The following is a 27,938-nucleotide window of genomic DNA, read 5'->3' on the forward strand; positions in this document are numbered from 1 at the left end:
GTCATTAACTAAAGTTGAAGACAGTGATTAATTGGTTACTTCATTACCAATTACATCAAGGGATACAGAGATAGCATGGGAATATGGTGTTGAGGTTGATGATCAGCCATGATGCAGAATGGTGGGCAAGCTCAAAGAGCTGAATGGCCTTCCTCCATGACCCTATGCTGATCAATACTTACTATAGACCCAATGTTTGTAATAGCATGTTCATTTGTCTTTCATTGTTAAAGAACCAGGCAAAATGATAAACAGAAGTGTAAATTTATTTCGCACATCAAATCCAAGTTTCTTCAGCTACAAATTTGAAAGCATTTTTTCCGTTCAAGTATTTTACACAATCTTTATTAAAAGTGTTCCAAATCAAGTAACATCAATATGGCTTTTATTTTGTTACAAATAAGGTAGATCTGTGTCTGTTAACAAAACTGAGAATTGTTTACAGTAAACAACCACTTATTTATTAATTCAGCACTTCAAGGTTCTTTGAGCAAGTTGAACAATTTTTATTGCCCTGCATTTTCAAAAATGTCACATGGCCGTAGATGTTTACATACACAGCTAGCTTTAAAAACAAAGGATAATAAAAACCTGGCATGTGTGCCTTGGATGAAGAAAGTTCACATTTTAAGAAGTTTCTCAGATTTAATATTGAGGTTTCAGATCAAATAATTTTAATCCTGATTTTAAAAAAAAACAATTTAAAACAGATATTGTTTTATCTACAAAACAGTTTTCATATGCATTATAATGCCTTATCTGGTTCAGCCATTGCCACTTTCCAAAGTGGATATGGTTCAGTTCAGGGATACTAATAGTGTGGACACATGTTTAAATGTAATGTAATGTAAATTGTGAAACATAGATGAGACAAGATATCAGTTTAATTGGGTTGAAGAGGTATATATTGAACAAAGAGCAAATCAGTGTTGAGATGGCTTATTCTGTTTTGCCATTCAATTGCTTAGTTACATCAATGTTTCAATGCATGTAATTAAAGACTCACCTATAGGTGAGGATAATACTTTACACGTGACAGGGAGGTGTCATTCTTTGCAAACTGATTTACAGATATGCTCAAATGTTTAAGTACCCACAAGTTGTCTTGCCAGGTGAACAAATATCAAGGATTTCATGACCAACCGCACAACAAATGAACGGATGAGATTTTGCATTTTATAATTTTTTTTACAGCAATATAACTCACCTCATGAATGAGATGTAATGTATCTGCATGTTCAGAATGCCAATCCTTTAAAATTGTATCTCTATATATTTCATATGCAGATATTATTTAAACTTAAAGTATCTGTTTTAAAAAAAGGAGCTTTACCTCAATATTTATAAATATAAAATAGCCCTCTATGTATATTAGTTTAATTGTGTTTGCCTATACAAAGTAGAAATAACCTGAATCAAGGAATAGTAATTACTTGCTAAGTATTATGTAATCTTAAAGATTCAGTGCTTACATCACCAAATAGTCTTGTACAATTGTATAACTGGTAGCACAGACACAAAGGTAAACCAACAGGTTTAATATATCAAAACCTCCAGAAATCACAACAACAACAACATGTTAAAATAAAACCTGTAGGTAGTTACAGACACAATGAATGGTTTATATTTTGCTGGTCATTAAACTGAGCAAACTTGACTTAACTAGTGATTTGAAAAAGAAACGCCTTTAAAATGCAACAGCATAACAATGGAACATAAACAATGTACACAGTTAACGACTTTTCTACATTATACACTTGCAAGTTGTATCAGTGTCTGATCAGGCTGATCTGTGTCATACTTGTAAATACAAGTAGAGACAATTAACAACAATGCAGTGTAACTATTAACAACATGAAAGTCTGACCAGATCATTTCTTAGCAATTAAGATTGCATACTCAGTGCCACTTTTAGCAATTTCAAACTGTGCATTGCATTGGCAAGAAAATGGCAGCACAATTCAAGAACTCGGTATGCAATCTGACACCTGAGCACATAAAATTGACCCTTGATAATCTGTCATCATTTGAAGTGATAACTTTAAATACTTAGATTGTAAAGAAAAATGTTTCTATTCACCCACAGCATGACAAAGCCATAATCAAAACATTAGAAATAGAACAGTTTCATTATTTTCACATGCAGCTAGTTGTCATATGTCTCATATTTTTCAGTTGAAGAGGTCAAAAATGTTGCAATACATTTTGCTCTACAATAAAATTAGATAAATTTACTGTGAGGTTTCATTGTAATGCCACAGTAAAAACAGATTTATTATTCTCATTGCCGAATAAGTGATTGTAAATACCAGATTGTTCATTACCCCTCATTTAAAGAGAGATATGGAGAGTTATCAACTGAAAACAAGATAGAGATAAATCCACACAAATAAAATTCCAAGTCAATTTCAGTTATATACCATTACACAAAATATAGTCAGCGAAAACAGTGAGATTTACGATAAATATTCTCCAGAACCAACTGAAAATTCATATAATATTTCAAAATAAAATACCAAATGATGCCCCCAAATGTCCTGAAAACAAAAGTTGCACGTATTATACTCAATTTAAATTACAATGTTAATTCGTCCATCCAGTTAAAGCAAGCATGAAGATTTTGACATTCCTTTAAAATTTTTGATGTTTGTTTTCTTATGGGTGACACAAACAAAAATTAAACCATAAAATATGGTGGCTTTATAACCTACTAATGCCAAAATACTGGTGCAGTACTGTTTATTCAGACAGGCTTTATGTTTAAAAAAATTAGTAAGCAACGCTTGCTGAAATTACAACCTTGCACAAGATGGAGATATAAAAGAGACAGTTATTGGGTTTGATTCACATTCAGTGGAGTTTATCAATTTGGAATATTTTACGGTCGTGCACTAATCTATTATGTAGTGGTTTTACTGTTGCTAAGTTTAAGACAGCAGCTGCACACCATTTATTTTCTCAAAAATATCACCTTTGAGACCTGAGATTTAGAACATTCAAAACACAAACATCTTTTATGACAATTGAAAAAAGTTATATCCCATAACTCCCTAACGCTAAATACAAATAATGTAAAATTGGATAGGTTTACAAGCTCAGAACATTCCATTACTTCACAGGAATCTTGGAGTTAACTGAACACATGTCTGTGTTGCTCAATATGACTATTAATAAGCTCTTCAATATTCATTTCAGGTACTGGAATATCCACCTTCATATAATTTCATATTCCATACAGCATTTTGCAGCTTTGGTATTAATATTTTCTATTATGATTTATTCTTTTGTTAAAAAAAAGCTACATTTCTTGTCATATTTGTTGTACAATTACCTTTTAAAAATGTCAGAATGATTCCTCCTAAGATTATTTGATTGTTGTAATGTGAATAAATGTGTAGAAATGGTAGTGATCTGAAGCTGACCCAAGATAATGAATGAACTCTACTGGTAGGGATTGCAGTAGATATAACAGAATTTCATTTCAAGTTCCTGGATCAAGAGACTTGTTATAATAAAATATTTCCCTGAGCTCGAGATAACAAAAAATTCCCCTTAATTACAAAGACTAATTTGTTGTAATAGCAGAGCCTGCACAGAATATGAGATATACAATTAGTTTAGTAATTGAACACTTGCCTAATCAAACAGTCTGATACACTATCTAAAATGCTACTCCATCCTGGTTAAATATGTATATTGCATAGGAATATTTCACATTCCACTGAACAGTGCACAATGTTTGTGGAATGGAAATTGATATGTAGCACATTTTCTTCAGACCATACAACAGGCAACATCATCACAATATTTGCAGCAGAATGTCCCATTTTGAACCTGTGTGATCATCTTGGCCATTACTAATTCCATTGTGCGTTTCATATGTAAGGCAGCCACCCAAAGCAGGTAGTAGGCGCTTTGCATTTGTTGATCAGAAGCCTAGCAACTATTTTATTGCCCTTCTGAGACATTGGGTCATGATGAGTGGAACAGATGCTGGGCCGGCTTCACTTAGGTGGTGATATGGTGGCTCAGTGGTTAGCACTGCTGCCTCACAGCACCAGTGGCCCAGATTTGATTCCAGTCTCAGGCAACTGTCTGTGTGGAGTTTGCACATTCTCCCTGTGTCTGTGAGTTTCCTCTGGGTGCTCTGGTTTCCTCCCACAAGGTTATGTAGCTTAGGTGGATTGGCCATGCTAAATTATCCATAGTGTCGAGGGATGGGTAGGTTAGGTGGATTAGCCATGGGAAATGCAGGTTTACAGGAGTAGGGTAGGAGGGTAAGTCTGGGTGGGATGTTCTTCAGAGAATTGGTGTGGACTTGTTTGGCTGAATACCCTTTTTCCACACTGAAGGGTTTACATGAGTAAGTGGCCACTGCAGTCTTAGCAGAGGTAAATTTTTAAATAAAATGCTACACTAAACATTGGCTGAGAGGCCTCCCCAATTATGTAAAATAAATAACTATTTTCCCACTTCTCTACACTAAGATTTGTTTTTGAGCTATTGCCAGTGAGGTAAGTGTTTCCTTCAAATGCAACAGCTAACTTCTGGAGTCAATGACCATTGCAGGCAGCAAATCACAAATAATGTTAACGATGCCCAAGGTTGGGATGGTCTTGAGCCTCCCACTTACACAACTATTGATTATGTGACTAACAATCAGACATAAGAATAGAATTTGGTTGTGTCCATCAGCCAACGTAATAAGTAATTGTCCAGCTGGGACTCAGAAGACTCTTCTAGTCTATTTTAACTTTAACAATGATGATCATTTTACAAACAGCCAACGATTCAGTGTGTGGTTTACAGCACCACCTTGACCTAATTACTGAAACTGCTAGAAATAGACAGCAGGTCATTCAGCGTGTAAATTGTTTAATGCACACCCTTTACCTTAACTAAAAAGATTATAAAGTGCCCAGAAGGCGGACTACCCTACTGTATTTCTAACAGTTTAATTTTTCAACCCATTTGATCGTTACAGAGCTTGAATATTGCTGAAAATTATTTTGTTAAACTTTATGTCTTGCACTCACCAGGATGTTTTTCAAGAGCACAAATAATGGGATAACTTAAGTTAAGCACTAGATAAGTGCTGATTAATTGCAAGTGGACTTTGAATGGTAGAGGAAAAACCATGGAGAATGCAGCAGTTAATGATGGCTGACTGTTAACTGCCAGGCTTTGTTTAGATATCAAACTCTCTTAGCCCTACACACGGATGAGAAAAACCACCAATTCGACTGGGACAACACATCTATCCTGGGACAGGCTAAGCAAAGACATGCCAGAGAATTCCTAGAGGCCTAGCATTCCAACCACAACGCCATAAACAAACACATAGATCAAGATACCATCTACCAACCCCTCAGAAAATGAACAGGAAATGACATCACCACAATCCCCAGGAACCCCATCCAGGACAAACGTATAAATAGAAAGCAGGAGACAACAGCTTCACTTCACTTGGAGGTCGCCACTGATGATGTTACCTAGCCAGGTAATGAAACGTCTGGATATCAAACCTACAGCTCAGCGAGCACACCTACACCCTAGATACCAAACCAGTTAACTTGACTCTTACTGGTGAAGATATTATCTTGAGAAATGAACCAGAGTCAAGTTAACTTGGTTGATATCTAAACAAAGCCTGGCAGTTAACAGTCAGTCAATCATCAACTGCTACATTCTCGATGGTAATGCTGTAACAATCAGAGTCCACTTGCTAACCAATTAGCAGTCTCCACTCAATATAAATATTGGATTTTCCTTTTAATTTGTAATCTTGTGAATTGTCTTGAAGATTGCAAGATGTTAAACTTTGATAAATGTGTCTTTTTTCAACATATTCAGCCTTTTTGCTTTAATTGCCCATAGTACTTCATGTTGTCATCAAATAATTATTGATTTCTCATGTGTTAGCAATTCCTATTGAATTGGATCTGCTTTTTTGTGTGTCATCAGGCACAGCAATGGGTTCTGACGCTGGGCAAGCAATGATAGGCCCTTCCAGCACCCCAGATGGCTGAGTTGACAGCAGCTGATCTAAAAGTCGGGACTGTGTGGGGCTGCTAAATGCAAGGGTACTTAAGTTCTAAAAAGCCAATCCCTCCAGTGTACAGCCACTAAGCCCTGCTGGAGTTCAGCAAATATGACAAAGAGGGTGGGGTCAGAATTGGTGGCTCATGTTTTATTCATCTTGCCCCTCACTCCTCCCAACTGCTACCCTGAGCTCACAACATTGGCCTGTATATGCCCATCAGGTAGCCAATACAATCCCAAAGTGTCCTCATGCAGATTGTTCAGGGTGGGGATGGTAGTGTCAAATTTGCATGGAAGCCAGCAGTGCCAAATTGTGTATGTACACATCTTCAATCCATAATCTGACCCATTTAAAAAATCCACTCTCCTTAAGAATCAATACATCTTGTAAAAGCAATTGTTCTCACTCTACGCAATCTTCAATTCACACTGCACCAAATGTTCAAAAGTGTGTTAAGTTGTTGTACATTTATAGTAGTCATTTAGTATACATTACAAAATTAAAAAGTCATTTGCCAGTACAGAATTTCAGCATTGCTGAAAAATAGGATATATTTAGTCTAAGCTTTTCATCTTGCACGGATGAGGCCAATTTGCAAGAAATACCACAGTAAAGGGAAAAAAAGACCACAGGATATAGGAGAGAATTAGGCTATTCAGCCTATCGAATTTGCTCCACCATTCGATCATGGCTGATATGTTTCTCAACCCCATTCTCCTGCCTTCTCCCCATAACCCTTTCTCAACTTACTCATCACAATCCTATCTATCTGTCTCCGATTTAAATACAAAGACTTGGCCTCCAAACCCTTTGCAGCAACAAGTTCCACAGATTCATACCCTCTGTGAAGAAATGCCACCTCATCTAAGTTCTAAAGAATGGTCCTTTCACTCGGAGGCTGTGCCTTTGGGTCTTAGCCTCTCATACTGGTAAAAACATCTTCTCCACATCCACTCTATCTCAGTATTCTGACAGTTTCAATCCGATCCCCTTTACTTTGGTATTTTTGGCAAATTGTTCAAATGAATACAAGATGAAAATCTTCAACAAACGTGTCTTTTATCAGCAACACTGAAATGACGCATTCTGCATAATGATGCATTTAGCCACTCCTTTTATGAAATGTCTCGAACAGTCACAATAACTCATGTGACACTATGGCACAGTGAAACAGAGTTAAAAGAATAACTGAAGCCATTAAATGAAGTGGTATCTTAATAGATCTCAATGAAGGATTCTTACACTGTGAAAGAATTTCCTTTCTTTGTGCTGTGTCAACTGGAGTTGCTCTTTTGATTATAAATAGTTCATTCTATTGAGTGTAAAATTTTGCAATATTGCTGCTGAATGATTCTGGAAAATAAATTCTCACTCAGACATCAAGCTTTACAAGTGTACAATGCTTATTCTTGGATCAATACAGAAAACCTTATCTCTGAATATTTGTACATCTGAGTAATCAATACAAGAAGTTTTCAAGATAGAATTTGTTAGTTGACTAATGCCTGTACAAATTAGCTGTCAGTGCTAACTCAGAATGACTTACTATCCAATTTCTTTTACTCCATCCGGTACATCCTGACCTGATTTGAATAAGTGATAAAAAATAAAATCAGACAAGTGGGTGGGAAGGTGGCGATAGATGAATGGAAGAAAGTTAGCTGCTGTTCCAGGACAGTAGTGGCTCTTGGGGTTTTTTGCTATCAGTGCAATGGAGATATCATTAAGAACAGGTTGTAGTTCATCTTGCAAACTAGCCTGCCATTTACCATACTTTCCTCTGAATGCAATTATGTAGTTTTCACCATAATCTTTTCTAACAACAGGAGAGAGCTGCTGCATAATTTGTGTGTGTTGGTTGCTCCACTGATCTGAGGTACCAAATATACCTGTGGAAATAAAAAAAGTTTAAAACTTTAAGTAATACATCCTTTGTAGACATTAGCAAGAGAATATGAGAGGCAAGCTGCAGCATTAGAAAATAAAATTGTATTCTTGGTACGAAAGAGATATGATAGAAGGGGATTCAACCAATACATTTCAACAGCATGAAATCTCAAGGAAATTGAAGATCAGTGGAAGTGTTAGCCAAAGAATGAATCAAGTTTGATAATGAGTCAGAACAGATAGTTGAGTACAGAGCAAAATATCACCAGACAAATGTGAAAATCAGACAGATAAACATTGCAAAATATAATATTTCTGTTATTTGTTTTCAAATGTTATATCCTGATGGACCTGAGCCTGTTGGTCTATCTGTTAGCTACTTAATTTCAGCACCAAACCACATTTGTGCGAGTTAATTTCTCAGCAGTTTCAAACAATCAATCAATCAATCTCCTATCCTACTACTTTGGCAAACAGGAAGCTGCAGGCTCAATATGGTCTGGCAGTTCTGGATATATAAAAGTACTTAGAGAAATTTGGCCTGCTAGAAATAGTTACATGTGTTCTGCCTTTTTGTACAAGTCTTCCAAATTGCTGAACAAATACGGCTTTTTTACTCTTCATGCTAGGTTCTTATTGCCAATTAACAACAAAACTCCTCAATTACTAAAATCCAACTTTACACTCCAATGCCCAGTGTTAATTGTTCAGATATACAACAGCAGCTTCCCTTTTATTTCCACATGTTTTCCTAATCAAATTAGGATGTAAAGCACCCCCAAATTTCCACAAGAGATCTTCAACCTCACTTGCTCAGACTCATCATCATTCTAGCTATCCTAAAGGTACCTGAAACTTAATATTAAACACTAGAGGTCATCCTCATACTGTTACAGACAGGGTGGGATCAAGGCAGTTAGCACTCAAAGTAATCATTCATTGTCAGTGATCCCAAGAGACATGATCTGTGCTACCAGTTTTTTTCCCCACAACCTCAGTCCCAAATATAAATAATAAATTGATTTTTGATTTACAAAACAATGCATCACTTAAAGGTGATCAATGTACAACTGAAACTGGCTATTTTTTAAGCATGTCAAAATTCAATAAAGTGTATTTTTAGATGGACTGAGCATTGACTTGAGGAGCCCATAAAAATCCATTCCAGATAGAATGCATAATTAAATTCAAAGCAATATGTAATTTCAATCAGGATTATTATATTGGCCCAATTGTATTCTCAGAAAGGCAATTCATTTATTTATCTGATTTAAACCTTGAATTCCTTGTGCTCACTACTCACATATATATATATATATATATATGTATTTTACATACACACAAATCTTAGCATTTGATTTGCACTCTCTTTCATTTAGGGAATGTCAGATGATGAAAAGAGAATAGTGAGGCTTGTGAAAATTGTCCAGTAGCTCCAAGGCTGGGGAATATCTTCCTTTGCAGATACACACCTGTTTTGAAACCACTAGGCTGGATGGTAGCCACTTTGACTCCCCAGATGGCAAGTTCTTGTCTCAAAACATTGGAAAACATAGAAAGTGCAGCTTTTGAGGCACCATATGCTGCAAACCCTCGCAGTGGTGTAGTTCCTGTAATAGGACAGATTTATAAAAGCATGAACAAAATCCTGGTCAGGCGTACTTGACTACACCATGAATGTAATTTTAGGCTTTTGTACAAACAGAATTTGAAGTTTTAAGTTATGTACATACTAAAATAGTAAACTAGGAAATTCTGCCCAGAAACGTAAAAAGCAAACAATTATTTAATGCTCTGAAAATCTAAAGTGTTGGATATACCATTCCCCATCCAGGTTTCCAATATGTAATCAACAGTAAAGCTGAGGGGCAAAATCCTAAGGGTGAATTTCAACTCCCTTAAAGAGAATTCAGGTCAGCTGGGATTTGGAATTGTGGGGAAAAAAAGCGACATTTGACCCCAACTTGGCCAATTACAATTATAATGGTGTTTAATAGAAGCTGAAAAAAAACTGAAAACAAAAAAAAATGCTGGAAATCACAGTGGGTCAGGCAGCATCCAAGAGAGAGAGCAAGCGCAGTACAAATTCCAGCATCTGCAGTAATTTGCTCTTGCACTGTGCTTATTTTTGAAGGAATTTGGAGCATTGAACATTTCTAAGCTCCAGGTGTTACATTCACACCTTTCCTCAGTATAGGTTACTGGAAACGATAATGAAAATCCAAGGTGATGTTTGCAGACGAACCTTTTCCAAAAGATATGTGCATATGCATCTTTGCTCTCTGGCCTCCCCAGCTGACAAACCTGGGGCATGGAAAGATTAAGTTTGTACAATATTCTCTTTATCTGGACTGATTATTCATAATGAGAAATGGTACCCACATGTCTACACATATATCACAATCATCACCATGTTGTGTGTACACAGCTGCAGAGGTGTGACGATCTCAGTGAAGGAAGAGGCCAGGAATGAGGAGGAGACAGAGATTGGGAGTGAGAGGTTGGGGTGGCTGGGGGGGGGCAGGGTGGAGAGGAAAGGTGCAGCTGCCCCAGTCTCCAGGGCAAAGCCTTCCAGCTTCAGGAAGGGCTGCATCCAGGCAGCACGGCAGCTTGGGGGAGTGCTAGGCAGTGACCAGCTGAGGGCGGTAAAGTAGCAGAGGCCAAGGAGACTTAGTCTGCAGGTACTGCCACAGAGGGCATGTTCCACACGAATGCTTTTTTTGAGTGTGGGGATCGGAGTCATCAGATCGGCTTACTGATCAATATTAGATTTGCTAAGGTATGGTAACAGGCCCTTTGGCTCAACAAGTCCACACCGACCCTCCGAAGAATAACCAACCCAGACCCATTCCCCTACCCTATATTTACCACTAACAAATGCACCTAACACTATGGGCAATTTAGTGTGGCCAATTCACCTAACCTGCACATGTTTGGATTGTGGGAGGAAACCGGAGCACACGGAGGAAACCCACACAGACAAAGGGAGAATGTGCAAATTCCACACAGACAGTCACCCAAGGCTGGAATCGAACCCGGGTCCCTGGTGCTGTGAGGTTAACCACTGAGACACCATGCCACCCAATCTGTGATGTACACCTATCCTTTGATGTACACAGGACTGTGGAGTTTGGAGGAAACGCTGTTTATGAGTCAGCTATATTTCTTAAAATGTTCCTGAGTCACATTCAAATTGTTGCATTCTCAATTATAAGAAAATATTAAGGGTATACAAACCTTTTTCTTGAAGAGGAGAAACATGACATGTCTGGATGAGCCCTGACCATTTCTTTTAAAACAGACTTGCAAAATTTACTTTAAAGTCCTGTGCCTGACTAGTTCTAAATTGTATTGGCCTAATTAGAGAGAAAAGGATCTCAGGGGTTGCACTAAGTTCAGAGCTGAGGCTTAACATATGCAGTGTGTCTCAATACTTACTAATGAAGGAACAGTACCTGCCATGCTTGAGATGTTAACCAGTCTGCCTTTTGCTTGGCGGAGTAATGGAAGGAACATTTTAGTGAGTTCCACAGCTCCGAAGAAGTTCACGTCCATGCAACGCTTGTAAGTACTCATTGGAAGAAGTTCTGCATCAGCAACAAATTCTAGGATACCCGCATTATTCACTAAAGCCCAAAGTCCTAAAAATTAAGAAACAGGATTTAGACAAGGGTAACACTGTAATCCCTCTCGTCATTGTTGCAAAGGAAATATAAATCAAAATTGCTTTTTCTCAAAGTCCCTGGGTTACAAACAGATTCCATGCACAAGTCCATTCCCAAGTTGATTTGTAGACAAGTTGGAACACAGTACGGGACAATATAAAATAGCTGTTCATAAAAACAAGAATGTGTTTTCATGTTAGATCTTTAAGATTAATATTAATACATTCCTGTACAGGATTGCTTTTGCGATCACTCATAAGTACTATCATTCGTAAATTGGGACCGCCTGTAAGCACATATATGATCAAATGGGGAGTGTTATGAAATTAACATCATAAACCTACTTAATGTTTCCAGCATTCATCAGTATGGGTGGAATGTTCCACTCCTCAGTGTGGTGTGAGCAATGGCAATACAGGGAGAATGAAGGTCAAAATGTAAACAAAGAAAAGTGCCAATTTTCCTCTCAGGCCTTAAATGGTGATTTCAGAATCTTGCCACTGAATAGCATCTATTTTCTTTTCATGCACTTACATTTCACCAAAGCCCCAAATCCAATTATTTATATGCTACATCACTTCTTCTCTCACTCCCTGGAAACTGCAGTGTGTACCTGCCAAGCTGCATTCATTGGACCTGGCTTTTTTGCAACTTTGTCTTCAGTGCAATGGGCTAGAATGCTCCACTGACATCAACTTCCTCGACCCTTCATCCATGCAAGACAGTGTTGACAGACCACCATTCTCTTCACATCATCCCACCTGCTCTTGGACTAAGTCATATACCAATTCACTCCTTCAACACTTCACTATGGAGTTCAGAGACGCCCATGAGTTGCATGCATTGGGACACATGCACATTATGTGTTACTACACAGGATGCATTTCATGGCTCTTTGCTACATTTCTTAGTGCTCATGCAGTTCTTGGAAGCTGCTGGTCCTCTGGGTATTTCACACTGGTCTCTTAGTGCACATTTTGCACTGATTCATGGGCTGACAGCCTCCGAGATTTGCATTGCTTTCTTAGTGCAGCATCTTCAGTCATCATTACAGGCTGCCAGCCTCTGGCTTTCAGTGATTTTAACACAGAGCGGCAGGCAGACAGGCAGCATATCTCATTTTGGAGTTCTTCACTGAACAGTCAAGGGGGTAGGCGTGCTATGTCAATGTCACACCAGTATCACGTGCCAGCAGTTTAAACAAAAGGTACACTGCATGAGCTTCATACAAATAGGTATGTTCAAAGTGGAGCAGCCATTACTGGGGTGAAGAAGGATTATGATCAGTCAGAGGTAACACCACAGCCAGTCAAAGCTTTTCCTAATCCAATCCACGCAATTGGACATAGTCAAGTTCAGGCAACTGGCCCTGTGAGAATCCAGCAATCCATGTTGCTTGCAATCTGGGGATTAGACCCTATTCAGTGGTGCAGGTCAGATGCAACCAGTCTGGGTTTATAGGTAAGTCAATAGGGACGCTATTGAGACATCAATCCAGGAGGTAAGGCCATAGTAAGTCAAGAAATCGTGTCAGTGTGATTATAGATGCAGGGCCCACAAGGACATGGGAAATTCCAAAGTCATGAGCTCTGGGCTTAAAGTGGAGCCATTAATGATGTATAAAAGAGGCTCAATAGAAAAGACAGGAGGAGTCTTGTGTAGAACCATCACGGTTCTGTACCCCAATTCACAAGCTGAATGTATATGTGCAATGTTGTGTGAAGCCCAGGCCCTAGCACAATCCCTACACCTGCATGGAACCTCAATGTTGTCCATAGTGAAGTGCAGTGCCTTAGCTGCAGTCATTAATGTTCAGTGCACCTCTGGAATGTCCTGACAGGACGCTTCTGGGTCAGGTATATGGCTCCTATTTCCTATGGGTGCCTGTTGACACCACCTTGTATCCCCGAGAAGAGGAGGCATTTAGTGTAAGTGCTGTAGTTGTCTTGCAACTTACCATTGAAGCTGAGTACATATTCTGGGAGACACAAGCTGGACCTGGCTTTCCATTGCATGCTAGAGTCAGCATTGTACTAAAAATGTTGGTGGACTCTTCCATCCTTTGATGCGGCTTCTCTCTGACAAACCTACCTGCTGTCCCTGTGTCTCTCTCTGTGCATTTTGACAAAATAATTAACGGCTGACGCTGTCAGATCATCTTCATGCCTGGACTGAGCAGGTGCCTGATCTCCAGCAGTCTTCTGAGTTTAAGAGAGCCAAGATCTTTTTTTCTGGACGAGGTGTAGTGATATGTCAGTTGATGTGTACATCAGATTGTACTCCTGAGTCTAACCTATAAAAAGAATACCCACTGAGTTGAATGTCTGAGGTGGAGGAGGTTGCATGTGAAAGGCTTGTTGGTGCATCCTCTGAGGATTCAGTGGCTCAGGTGGAGGCGACCTCCAGAGAGGTCTTGTTCTGGCTTCTTCCTGGTGGAGGTTTGCTGGGTGCCTCTAGTTCCTGTATAAGTGAAGAGGCATTTAGTTGTTTAAGAGGGATCAAAGCTTTTTTGGATCGAGAATGTGGTATTACTGGTGTAACCCATTACCTACCAGTGAGAGTCATAGAGATGTACAGCCTGGAAACAGACCCTACTGACCAGATATCCTAACCTAATCTAGTCCCATTTGCAGCCACTTGGCCCATAGCCCTCTGAACCCTTCCTATTCATATACTGATCCAGATGCTTTTTAGATGTTGCAATTGTACCAGCCTCCTCCACTTCCTCTGGCAGCTTATTCCACATATGCACCACCCTCTGCGTGAAAAAGTGGCACATAAGGTCTCTTTTAAATCTTTCCCCTCTCACCCTAAACCTATGCCTTCTAGTTCTGGACTCCCCCACCCCAGGAAAAAGACCTTGTCTGTTTATCCCATCCATGCCCCTCATGATGTTATAAACCTCTATGTCACCCCTCAGCCTCCAACACTCCAGGGAAAACAGTCCCAGCCTATTCACCTCTCTGTGTAGTTCAAATCCTCCAACACTGGCAACATCCTTGTAAACCTTTTCTGATCCCTTTCAAGTCTCACAACATCCTTCCTCTAGGAGGGAGACCAGAATTGAACACAATATTCCAAAAGTGGCCTAAGCATTGCGAATGGGACAGTGGTGCAGCACAGCATAATGAAGCTTCCTAGGTTGGTTGGTGATTGAGGTCTCCCTATCTCCAAAAGGGATGCCTGCAAAAGACATTTAGTACAACGGAAGTGGATGGAAGTACAGTTCGTGATAATACAGGTACAGGAGAGATGATGAGTTGTCCCCAGTATGTCTGAATGACACAAGGAAGGTTTTAGTAGTTTCAGACATGTAGTTTAGTAGTTTGGGGGATGCTGTGTGCATACAATGCATGGTTGGGGGATGCAGTAGTAAGAGCTGCAGTCCACAAGCCATGATGCAAAGGCATGTGAAGTAGCAGAGTTAGAGTGAGTGATGGCCCTATGAATGTGAGGGCACTGTGAATGTGAGGCGGCACAGAGATAATGGTGGCACTTACCATTGTAGAACACAGAAGATCATTGACCTTCTTCCTACATTACTGTGCATTCCTTTCAACCCAGAACACAGTACTGACCCAGACTGCCATCTGGGCCCAGGGTAGTTTGGTCAAGTGACTTGGCCTCTGAACAAAACCATACAGTCTCTCTGTGCCACTGCAGACATGGCATCATGAATCTCAGTTGATTTTAACCGAATAGGCAAATTCAACCCAATGTCTCTGTGCTGACTCTCCTTACTGTCCTGCTGTCTTTTTGTAGCCATGTAACTTCCTGTTTGTTGCATTTATCTAATTTTCTGTTAAAAGTTACAAAAGTCTTTGCATCACTGTCTCCCTGTGGAAAATGATTTATGGTTCAACAGTCTGCTGGCTTTCCTTAACATCTATGATATTTTAAATTGACAATTTATCATGACTAACCAGCACCAGAGAAAGCATTAGGATGTACAACTGGAGAATAGTACACAAGTAACAATAAGCTGTTACCGTTACTGTAATTGTGATTACATTGAAGGTTTAAAAAAAAAACCTTCTAAAACACTTCATAAAGGCAAAACTTGACAATTAACCAGCACTGGAACAATATGATAGAAGGTGATTGAAGTTTGATCAGTCAAGTAAGTTTTGAAAAGACGGTTAAAGAAGGCAACAGCAGAGCTTGAGGTGTTTAAGAATACTGTTCCAGAGTCCAGACCAAATAACTGGATATTCATCTAACAAAGGTGAAGCAGAGAAAGCAGAAGACCCAGAGTTGGAAGACACAGTATAGAAACAGAGGTAGGCCATTCAGCCCCTCAAACTTGCTCCACCATTCAATAAGCTCAGGGCTGAACTGTACCTTAATTCTATTTGCCCAGTATCACTCCTTATTCTTTGATATCCCAACCTAACTGCTGTGTTTTGACTTAGTCCTGAAAGTTTATATTGTCCTAGCATCTACAGATCTTTGGGAGAGAGAATTCAGATTTCCATTAAATTGTGCGGGAAAATGTGCTTTTGTGAGTAGATACGGGAAGGGTGAGGCTGTGAAGGGACTTGACCACAAGGTGTCCCGAAGGGAATGGTCCTTGTGAAAGGCTGGCAAGGGAGTGGAGGGGACTGTGTATCTGATGGTGGTGAAGGAAATGGCAGCTTCTGGGTATGGATGCTGGTGGGTTGTGTCACAAAGCTAGCCGTTTTTTCCTAAAATCTGTTTCTTGGCTCAAGGATGCTCCGCCCTTGAGTTTTTTCAGAGGGGTAATAAAAGAGGCCAGGCTACGATCAGACTGGTTTGGTACAGAGATGAAAAGGATTTTGAGAGGCCTTTTGTTTATATGTAAGCAGATGAGACTTCAAGCCAAAGTGGTCATGTTTTAGAAATGACCTGTAGAAAGAAAGGGGAGTGGTCAGCTCTCTAGCTGAGCAGTTTAGTTCAGTCCAGAACTGGTTGGGAGTTCAACAGTGAGCTGTGTGGAAACTCTCTCTTCTGCCATTCTAACTTCAACCTGTAAGCATCTGACTCTTTTTTGTACTGTGTTTTAAAGGGGTTTTGCTTATTGGGACTGTTGTGTATATTCGGAACAGCATAATTAAGCCTTGTTTGGATAGACTGAGTTCTGTAGGGGTTCTTTATTCTGTTCTTCGTGTTTCATTATGTAATTTTGTGAACAAAGTTTTGTCTATTTTAAACCTGGCAGTCAACCTTGCTAACTTAATCCGGGTAATTTTCAATGTGCACTTACCAAAACAAATTACAAAGTTAAGGTCTGGGCTGCCAGCTTAAGAATGTTTTGAATGTTCTGGTCAAGTGCATAACAGTTGGTAGATGAGGACAAAGGGAAACCTATCGCTGTTGGTTGGGTTTGGAGGGGGGGGGGGGGGGGGGGGGGAGACATAATCAGAACAAATGCACCAGAGACAGAGGAACTTGGAGAACGGAATTGAGTCTTTACGGTTAATTCTCTGCTCACAATGTGGTCTTCTCTACATCGGAGAGGAAAAGAGTAGACTGGATGACTGCTTCGCAGAACACTTATGTTCAATTTGCAAGAAAAAGACCCTGAACTTCCAGTTCCCTGCCACTTCAACACACCACCCTGTTTCCTGGCCAACATCTGTCTCAGGCTTGCTGCAGTGCTCCAATGAAGCTCAGTGCAAGCTGGAAGAACACCATCTCATTTTCTTCTTCGGAATCTTGCAGCCTTCTGGACTCAATATTGGATTCAGCAACTTTAGGGTTTGAGCTCTCTTATGTCCCTACCCCAAGCCCTACACACCAGACCTTGTTATCCCATAGTCCGCTATTACACACAACTCATTATTAGCCAATAACAGTCCCCATTAATAGCTATTTACCCTCCTAGATAGATTGTTATCCACTCCTTTGTCTATCCAACTGTTCTTGTCTCTCTTTGGGCTCTACCCCACCTATCACTTACTGTTTACACCCTACCCCCTGCATTTAAACCAACATTTTCCTAGCTACCATCAGCTCCGAGGAAGGGTCACTTGACCTGAAACATTAACTCTGATTTCTCTCCACAGATGCCGCCAGATCTGCTGAGCTTTTCCAGCAATTTCTGTTTTTGTCTTTGATTTATAGCATCCAGAATTCTTTTGGTTCTTATTGAAAAAGTTAAAACTTGTAGGAGGGATAAACCTTCAATCTAACAAAATCTAACAACAATGGCAACTTTTTTAGACCACATAGCACACAGATTTATTTTGGCAGGAAAAACAGACAGGAATTAATAACTGGAATTAATCTGCCTTACCTATGCTTGCCTCCTGGCTTACTTATAACATCTAAAATAAAATTGCTAATATCTCTGAATTATACTTGCTTTAATACATTAACTTTCTTGTCACTTAGTTTTTGTTAGTTCTGTGAAGCATTTTCAATTCTGATCACCGCAGCAATCAACAAAACACACAGAACTTTGTCCAGTGTACTACAAGCCGGCAAAGGGGAAAAGCTGCAATGAGAAAAGATTACAGAAGGGGACCATAAACAATTGCAAAATACCAAGCAGCACACTTTTTCAAAATATGCCAGGGATAGCAAAATGGGAGGATATGTTGGTGAATGGTTAAAAATTAATTTTAAAAAGAATTACTCAATGAGTACTAAGTATTTGGAATAACCTGTCGAAAAGAATGGTCAAGAGAAAAACAATAGATGTTCTTAAAGTGCTACAACAGAGACATACAGCACAGATGGAAGCCATTCAGCCCTTAATGTCAACGCTGACTCTTTGAATGTCCCACACTTCTGAGAAAACAGTTATGGTATGGAAGGTGAATTTCCTAGGTTTTATTTTTACTTACTATTACATCATTTGTTTATAATTCACAGGGAGTTTCACTCAGACGTTGCTAAAAGGAAACACACATTTAAAGCTTTTCACCTTGCATATATCAGGACTAGGATGTATGAAAACAGGCTAGAAAGAAGGGAACAGAAACAGAAATTACTGGGAAAACTCAGCAGGTTTGGCAGTATCTATACAGAGAAAGCAGAGATAACTTTTCAAGTCGGGTGAACCTTCTTCAAATCTAGTTCTGACAAAGGTCACTGAGAAGGGGCACCAGGCCTGAAATGCTAACTTTTCTCGACCTGAGACACCACGTTCAAGGAACTATGTACCTGCACCCCTAAGTCTCCCCATTTGCCCCCAGGGCCCTAACCTTAAGTTTTTAAGTCCTGTCCTGGTTTGTCTTACCAAATGCAACACCCCGCATTTATCTAAATTAAACTCAGTCCTCAGCCCATTGGTCCAGCTGATCAAGGTCCTGTTGTAATCTTAGATAACCTTCTTCACTGTCCACCATACCATGAATTTTGGTGTCACTTGCAAACTTATTAAGCATGCCTCCTTCATGGTCATCCAAATCATTTATATCCATGGCGAACAACAGTGGACGGTGTCAATGGATTGGTAATCCCCGGATATAAACTCGTAGTTTGTAGACTGGGTTCAAATCCTACCATGTCAATTGAGAAATTTCAATTCAATAAAAATCAGGGATAAAAAGCTAACCTAATAGCAACTATGTAACCACTGTCACTTTTCATTAAACTCATCTTGTTCACTAGTTTTCTTTAGGGTAGGAAATCTGTAATCCTTACCCAGTCTGGTCGACATGTGACTCCAGTCCCACAACATGGTTGCCCTTTTTCTGTTGAATTCAGAAGCTTAGGGGATGATCTTATCAAAGTCTTCAAGATATTAACAGGAAAAACAGGATAGATTAGGATAAGCTATTTTCACTAGTTGGGAATTCTAGAATTAGACATCACAGTCTAAAGACTGTAGGGCCAGACTGTTCAGGAGAGATGTTAGGAAGCACTTCTACACACAAAAATATGGATGATGTATGAAACGCTCTTCCACAAAAGGCAGTAGATAGTGAATCAGTTGTTCGTTTTAAATCTGAGATAAATAAAGTATTGTTAAGCAAAAGGTATGAAGGTATATGTGCCAAATATCAGTCATGATCATCGAATGTTGGGACAGGCTCAAGAGGTTGAATGGCCTACTCCTGTTTATTACCACTATGCTGGGTCAAAATCCTGGAATTCCCTATTTATAGCACATGGACTGCAGCAAAGGTTGAAGGTAGCTCATTTCCCCCCACCACTTCATCAAGGGCAACTAGGGACAGGCAATAAATTCTGGACTCAGCTATAAAAGTCATATGCCTTGAGTAAATAAAAAGAAATCCCATAATCTCTTACGAAGAAATAAATCTTTATTGTGCGCCTTGAGAAAATATTCATGGAAATAAAATCTCCTGCATGTTCATTTGATTTGTCCTATTGATGTGTGACAGGTGGTGCAAAGTACATCAAATATTAATGCAAGGCTTTTCTCATGAAGTTAAATATGCTGGAAGGAGTTGAAGTTTGCCAGCTTTCTCACATCAGGACTAGGACACAAGAAAGAAATCTGAGAAAAGGGACAGCAATTTATACAGCAGGAGGGTGCTGGTTTGTTGAGCTATTGTTTCTATGGAGATACAGAAGTAACAGATAACTAGCAATCTTTCTTCCCACAACAGGCAAGTACACTCTGGTCAGGGTGTGGCAGAATATTAGATAATATTTAATTTACAATCATATGTCAGAGTAACCTACCCAAGAATTGGATTGTGAAACATTCTCAACACTAACCTCTGTTTTTGAGCTGAGATTTTATTTGTGCGTAGCTTTTAGTGATTTGTTCCAAACTGGTGACATCCAGTTGCAGCACCATAAGTCTGTTTGAGCCACTTGTCTTTAAATCCTTAGCACCAGGTCCATCTAAATACAGAACTCCAGCAAAAACAGTGAAGCCCAGTTTATCGAGGTATTTGGCCAGGGCAAATCCAAATCCAGAATCGCATCCTGTTTAGTGATAGAAGAAAAAGGTAACAATTTCTACAGGAAGCTTATAAATGTAGACCTCTTCCTGTCAGAAATCTGTCAGTAGTGAAAGAAACATCAACTAACTAAAAGAGAAAAATTATTAAGAAATATTGTTAAGTAAAAAGAAAACTTGTTTTCATACAAAACTTTTAATGAGTAGACATTTCAAAGTGTTTTACAGCTAATTGTGTGCTTCTGAAATCCATAAGACCATAGACATAGGAGTGGAAGTAAGGCCATTCGGCCCATCGTGTCCACTCTGCCATTTAATCATAATTGGTGGGCATTTCAAATTTGCTTACCCGCACTTTCCCCACAGTCCTTAATTCCTTGCGAGATCAAAAATTTGCCAATGTCTGCCTTGAAGACATTTAACTTCCCGGCCTCCTCTGTGCTCCGTGGCAATGAATTCCATAGGCCCACCACTCTCTGGCTGAAGAAATGTCTCCTCATTTGCGTTCTAAATTGACTCCCTCTAATTTTAAGGCTGTGCCCACGGGTCCTAGTCTCTCCGCCTAACAAAAACAACTTCCCAGTGTCCACCCTTTCTAAGCCATGCATTATCTTGTAAGTCTTGTATTCCAACCCTCTTGAGTTAAATGACAACATTACACTTGCTTTCTTAATCACGGATTCAACCTACAAGTTAACCTTTAGAGAATCCTGGATAGCACTCCCAGATCTCTTGTGCTTCGGCTTTATGAATTTCCTCAACATTTAGAAAATAGTCCAGGCCTATATTGTTTTTTTCAAAGTGCAAGACCTCACATTTGCTCACATTAAATTTCATTAGTTGTCTCCTGCGCCACTCTCCTAAACTGTCCAAATCTTCCTGCAGCCTCCCCACCTCCTCAGTACTACCTGCCTATCCACCTAACTTCGTAACGTCGGCGAACTTCACCAGAATGCTTCCAGTCCCTTCATCCAGATCATTAATATATAAAAAGTGAACAGCTGTGGCCCCAAAACTGAACCCTGCAGGACACCACTTGTCACTAGCTGCCATTCAGAAAAAGAAGCTTTTATCCCAACTCTCTGCCTTCTGTCAGACAGCTAAACCTCAATTAATGCAAGTATCTTACCTTGAACACCATAAGCCCTTACCTTACTTGGCAGCCTCCCGTGAGATACCTTATGAAAGGCCTTTTGGAAGTCTAGATAGATAACATCCACTGGGTTTCCCTGGTCTAACCTACTTGTTACCTCTTCAAAAAATTCTAACAGGTTTGTCAGGTACAAATCTCCTTAGTAAATCCATGCTGACTTGTTCTAATCCAACCCTGCACTTCTAAGAATTTAGAAATCTCATCCTTAACAGTGGATTTTACCAACAACCGAGGTTAGGCTAATCGGCCTATAATTTTCCATCTTTTGTCTTGATCCTATCTTGAACAAGGGGGTTACAACAGCAATTTTCCAATCATCTGGGACCCTCCCTGGCTCCAGTGTCTTTTGGAAGATCACAACCAATGCCTCCACTATTTCCTCACCCACCTCCCTCAGAACTCTAGGATGTAGCCCATCTGGGCCAGGAGATTTATCAATTTTTGTACCTTTTAGCTTTTTTCGCACTTGCTCTTTTGTAATGGCTACCATACTGAACTCTGCCCCATGACTCTCCTTAATTGTTGGGATATTAGTCATGTCTTCCACTGTGAAGACTGACACAAAGTATTTATTAAGTTCTTCAGCTATTTCCTTATCTCCCATCACGAGCCTTCCAGCATCAATTTGGAGTGGTCCTACTTTTGCCTCTCGTTTGTTTCTTATGTATTGAAACATTTACTATCATTTCTAATATTACTGGCTTGCCTAGCTTCATATTTGATCCTCTTCTTCCTTATTTCTCTATGTTATCCCTGTTTGTTTTTGTAGCCTTCCCAATCTTCTGATTTCCCAGTGCTCTTGGCCACTTTATAGGCTCTCTCTTTTTCTTTGATACATTTCCTGATTTCCTTTGTCAGCCATGGCTCCCTTTATGGTTTTTTTTTTGCCTCAGTGGTTCCTCAATTCCACCCACAGACTCCAGTTACTGTTATGATGTGGAAAACATAGCATTTAATATTTGCACAGCAAACTCTCACAAACAGTTATGTCACAATGACAATGTGTGTTTTGTGCTGTTAATAGTAATAATAATGGATAAATATTGGCTCAGTGATGGCAGCCTATTATCTGGTCAGGCAATGATCATGCTGTGTTAAGCATTACCTAGTTGGGCTCAGGAGCCCCCCCTCTATTTTAGAAGTCTCTGCTACACATATTATAGAGGAAGGCAGTGGGCTGAGAAGGTGCGGATTTGCTGCCTTCTCCTTTCTCTAGGCTGTCTTTACAGTTCAGAGAAAGTGAGGACTGCACGTGCTAGAAATCAGAGTCGAAAAGGCAGATTGCTGGCAAGGTGGATATGCGAAGCATCACAATGTCAATGCCAGGGCATCGAGTGTAACTCCAATGTTCTTCTTTGAAACAATGCCATGGCATCTAGGGCAGAGTTAAGTATAACATTGGCATGATTTACTTTGCTTGTGCCAAAAAAAATTAATACGGATTATTATAAAGGTAAATATGAAGGCTCTGCCCCAAAATCCCTAATTCCTCATCACAACAAACAATATTAACTCTCAGGAATAGTTGCTGATACTTAACTAAGTTAGGGGCCATGCTTGGGGTGCAGTGTTACCATACATTGATTGCTCCTCCTTGCCCCACAGAGATACCTTAAAGTTTACCTTTTAGTCCCTTTATTCTTCATCAAGTAGTTTTAATGAGCAGACACACTGGTGAGATGTTGTTAAAATGCTACCAGCATCACCCAATCAGGTACTAACTTAGTCAATCTGATGGATCGGTCTAATAAAGGATCCCACCTTAATCAGATGATTGTCTCAAAAAAGTTAAAGCACCCGCACATGGCTGCGGACAGTGAGTTTTATAAGTGGTTTTAATTATGCAATCACCCTGTTAAAATTAGATTAGCATCACCACCACAGCAAATTATGGAGCAAGTGTATGAAAATTCACTAATAATAGGGTCATTAGTTTAAGATTTAACAGAGACATTGTGACTTCCTAAGAGTACTTCAACAACTTTCATGTGCAATTTACATCAGAGATGCACTTTGTAAAATATAAAAGCAGCATTGTTATGCATTTTCCTCAATATTCACTCAAACAGGGAGTCACACAAATGTTATAAAATGGATGATTTTGAATTGATTACCCATTATGTATCGCACCAGGTAAACTTTCTATTTACTTCAAACTAAATTGCCCTCTTGTCGTGAGACACCTTTTTTTTCTTATGCTCATTTTTAAGTGGTAATTTTGCACTATGAGGAGAAATTTCAGAATTTGATTATCTGATCATTTTTACAACACACTCACAAAAGGGGAGGCAGTGGTAAGATGGAATAATAGAGGTATACAAAATGGGAACACACCCTTCAGTCCAACTCGTCCACACCAAGCAGACATCCCAAATAACTCTAGTCTCTTTTGCCAGCACTTGGCCCATATCCCTCTAAACCCCTCCCACTCATATTCTCATCCAGATGCCTTTTAACTGTTGTAATTGTGCCAGTCTCCACCACTTCTTCTGGCAGCTCATTCCATACATGCATCACCCTCTGCATGAAAAAGTTGCCCGTTAAGTCTCTTTTAAATCTTTCTCCTCTCAGCTTAAACTTATGCCCTCTTGTTCTGGACACCCCCACCCCAGGGAAAAGACCTTGTCTATTTACTATATCCATGCCCCTCACGATTTTAAAAGCCTCTATAAGGTCACCCCTCAGCCTCCGCCACTCCAAGCAAAAATCGACCCAGCCTATCCAGCATCTCCCTATCGCTCAAACCTCCAACCCTGGCAACATCCTTGCAAGGTTCAGAAAAGATTTACAAGTTTCACAATGTTATGAGCCAGGCCAAGAACCCTAAAAAAATTTTAGGATCCTAACTTTGCTGGCTGTTTGAAGCAGGGATAAGTGGATATTCCAGGAGTGATGCAGCTGGCCCAACCACATAGTTTTAAACAAAACAGATTTTCTTTAAAAGATTACTGAATGAAACACAAAGAGAACAGAATGTAGAATAACTTAACCTATCCAAAAACCCAACAGATTATTCCAACTTAATGATGCTGCTCCAAATTCCTGCAATAATCGCTGTAAACACCCCTTGGCAAAAAAGGTAAAAATCAAACACAGGGGCTTACAGGCGAGATGTCAGAGAGAGGGAGGATCACCTTGGACCTGCTTCTTTTTGGTCCAACAGCTTCACAACTGACTGCTTGCTAAAACCAAACCAGAGAAAAGCTGAGCTGGGAGAACTGTACAGTTTTTCATTGTATAATTGCTTCTTTAAAAACTTGAAAGCCTTTTGCCTGAGGAAGTATCTGTTAGCCATAGCCAAATTGGCCCTAAAACCCTTCACACTTCGATCTCCATGAGTCCGTGTTTATGACCCTCTAAAACCAAGGTCAACACAACCTTGTTAAAGGAGCAGTACCAAAACAACATCTTTCCAATAGCAGGCAGACCAGAATTGCATGCAGTATTCCAATATTGGCCTAGCCAATGTCCTGTACAGCCATAGCATGACCTCCCAACTCCTATACTCAATGCACTGACCAATAAAGGCAAACACACCAAACACCTTCATTATCCTATCTACCTGCGACTCCACTTTCAAGACTTATGAACCTGCACTCCAAGGTCTGTTTGTTCAGCAACACTCCCCAGGACCTTACCATGTTCAACTTTAGGATTAAAAATGCATCACAGGTGAGGTATCCATTAACCGAGCATCAAAAATCAAAAAGACCGTAAAACCAAAAGATCATTTTGGAAGCAGACCCAATTGAACCTGAAAATAAAACCCGGGGATATATGGTGTTCAGCCATTTTGGAAAAAAGAACTTTGCATATAGATTCATTTGGGCCAAGTGAAGCTTTTATTTTTGCAAAGGGTTGAATACAGTTTGTTGAGAAGTCTGCTTGGGTTAAGCAATTTATTTCCAAAAAGGGCCTAAATGGTGAATGCAAAACAGTGAAGCCTGGAAAGCTACAAAATGGAGGATAAAATCATTATGATCTGATTTACATATCGCCACAAAGAGAAGATTAAACTCCAACTACTGAAATTGACAAAGAGGCTCAACTATAGTCGTAAAACAAAACATGGTGAACAATCAGAAACTGTTGCAGAGTCTCATACTGGTGTAAATACCCAACCTGAGTCAACTCCACAGAAATAGACACGAGTAAGGTTTCTTCTTTGACTCTTTTTTTCTTTCTGAGCACAATATTGTTGCACAGTTGGATTCAAATTCTCAGCGGAGAAAGTGAGGTCTGCAGATGCTGGAGATCAGAGCTGAAAATGTGCTGCTGGAAAAGCGCAGCAGGTCAGGCAGCATCCAGGGAACAGGAGAATCGACGTTTCGGGCATAAGCCCTTCCTGATGCTGCCTGACCTGCTGCGCTTTTCCAGCAACACATTTTCAGTTCAAATTCTCAGCCTCCACCCAATGTGCAGCTGTTTGAAATTGTGGGTCTTCTGTTCTTGACCAGCATCAAAAAAACAGTGCTCTCTTTCATGGATCCAAAAACTGAAAATATCCTTAATCGAAACCCAAGGTTTTCAGGTAAAGGATTCCCAATCTGGATTTATAGAATATCAGTTGCTGTTACATTACACAATTGCATTCCTTTTCGAACATGAACATAGAAAATTGCAACACAAAACAGGTCCTTCGGCCCTTGATGTTGTGCCGACCTGTGGAACCAATCTGGAGCCTATCAATCCTTCACTATTCCATTTTCATCCATATGTTTATCCATTGACCATTTAAATGCCCTTAAGGTTGGTGAATCTACTACTATTGCAGGCAGGGCATTCCACACCCCTACTACTCTCTGAGTAAAGAAACTATCTCTGACATCTATATCTATCACCCCTCCTATATCTATCACCCCTCAATTTAAAGCTATGTCCCCTCGTGTTAGGCATCAACAGAAAAAAGGATCTCACTGTCCACCGGATCTCACCCTCTGATTATCTTATATGTCTTAATTAAGTCGCCTCTCAACCTCCTTCTCTCAAATGAAAACAGCCTCAAGTCCCTCAGCCTTTCCTTGTAAGACCTTCCCTCCATACCAGGTAAGATCCTAGTAAATCTCCTCTAAACCCTTTCCAAAGCTTCCATGTCCTTCCTATAATGTGGTGACCAGAACTGTCTGCAATGCTCCAAGTGTGGCTGCAGCAGAGTTTTGTACAGCTCCAACATGACCTCATGGTTCCATAACTCAATCCCTCTACCAATAAAAGCTAACACATGGTATGCCTTCTTAACAACCCTATCAACCTGGGTGGCAACGTTTAGGGATCAATGTATATGGACACAGATCTCTCTGCTCATCTACACTACCAAGAATCTTACCAATAGCCTAATACTCTGTATTCCTGTTGCTCCTTCCAAAGTGAATCACCTCACACATTTCCGCATTAAGCTCCATTTGCCACCTCTCATGCCAGCTCTGCAGCTTATCTATGTCCCTCTGTAACCTACAACATCCTTCATCATTATCCACAACTCCACCGACTTTAGTGTCATCTGCAAATTTACGAACCCATCCTTCTACGCCCTCATCCAGGTCATTTATAAAAATGACAAACAACAGTGGCCCCAAAACAGATCCTTGCAGTACATCACTAGTAACTGAACTCATGGATGAGCATTTCCCATGAACCACTACTCACTGTCTTCTTTCAGCTAGCCAATGTCTGATCCAAACCACTAAAGCACCCTCAATGCCATGCCTCCGTATTTTGTGCAATAACCTACCATGGGGAACCTTATCAAATGCCTTAATGAAATCCACATACACCACATCAACTGCTTTACGCTTATCCACCTGTTTGGTCACCTTCTCAAAGAACTCAATAAGGTTTGTGAGGCACAATCTACCCTTCACAAAACCGTGTTCAATATCCCTAATCAAATTATTCCTTTCTAGATGATAATAAATCCTCTCTCTTATAACCTTTCTCAACACTTTACCCACAACCGAGGTAAGGCTCACTGGTCTATAATTTCCAGGGTTTCTCTACTCCACTTCTTGAACAAGGGGACAACATTTGCTACCCTCCAGTCTCCTAGCACTATTCCTGTTGACAATAACGGCATAAAGATCAAAGCTTAACGCTTTGCAGTCTCCCCCCTGGCTTTCCAGAGGATCCTAGGATAAATCCCATTCGGCCCAGGGGACGTACAGATTTTCACACTTTTCAGAATTGTTAACACCTCCTCCTTAAGAACCTCAATCCCATCTAGTCTAGTAGCCTGTATCTCCGTATTCTCCTCGACAACATTGTCTTTTTCCAGTGTGAAGACCGACAAAAAAATATTCATTTAGTGCTTCTCGTATTTCCCGAGACTCCACACACAGCTTCACACTGCTA

The 27,938-nt window shown here is 39.9% G+C and overlaps 1 protein-coding gene across 1 annotated transcript in view; it reads right to left on the minus strand.

Moving 5' to 3' along the window:
* Positions 1 to 245: 245 nt before the first annotated feature.
* hsd17b2 (hydroxysteroid (17-beta) dehydrogenase 2) overlaps positions 246 to 27,938 on the minus strand; it is a 48,741-nt gene continuing 21,048 nt past the window's right edge. The window contains exons 2-5 of the mRNA XM_043706656.2: positions 20,251 to 20,463; positions 11,386 to 11,571; positions 9,403 to 9,540; positions 246 to 7,932 (exon numbers count right to left, since the gene is read on the minus strand). Coding sequence (XP_043562591.2) covers positions 7,589 to 7,932; positions 9,403 to 9,540; positions 11,386 to 11,571; positions 20,251 to 20,463 — 881 coding nt within the window. The 3' untranslated portion in view covers positions 246 to 7,588. The remainder of the gene's footprint in view (positions 7,933 to 9,402; positions 9,541 to 11,385; positions 11,572 to 20,250; positions 20,464 to 27,938) is intronic.

This window comes from Chiloscyllium plagiosum, unplaced genomic scaffold (assembly GCF_037043375.1).
Source record: "Chiloscyllium plagiosum isolate Xiang-an unplaced genomic scaffold, Cpla_swu_hap1 HiC_scaffold_17, whole genome shotgun sequence".
Taxonomy (NCBI): Eukaryota; Metazoa; Chordata; class Chondrichthyes; order Orectolobiformes; family Hemiscylliidae; genus Chiloscyllium; species Chiloscyllium plagiosum.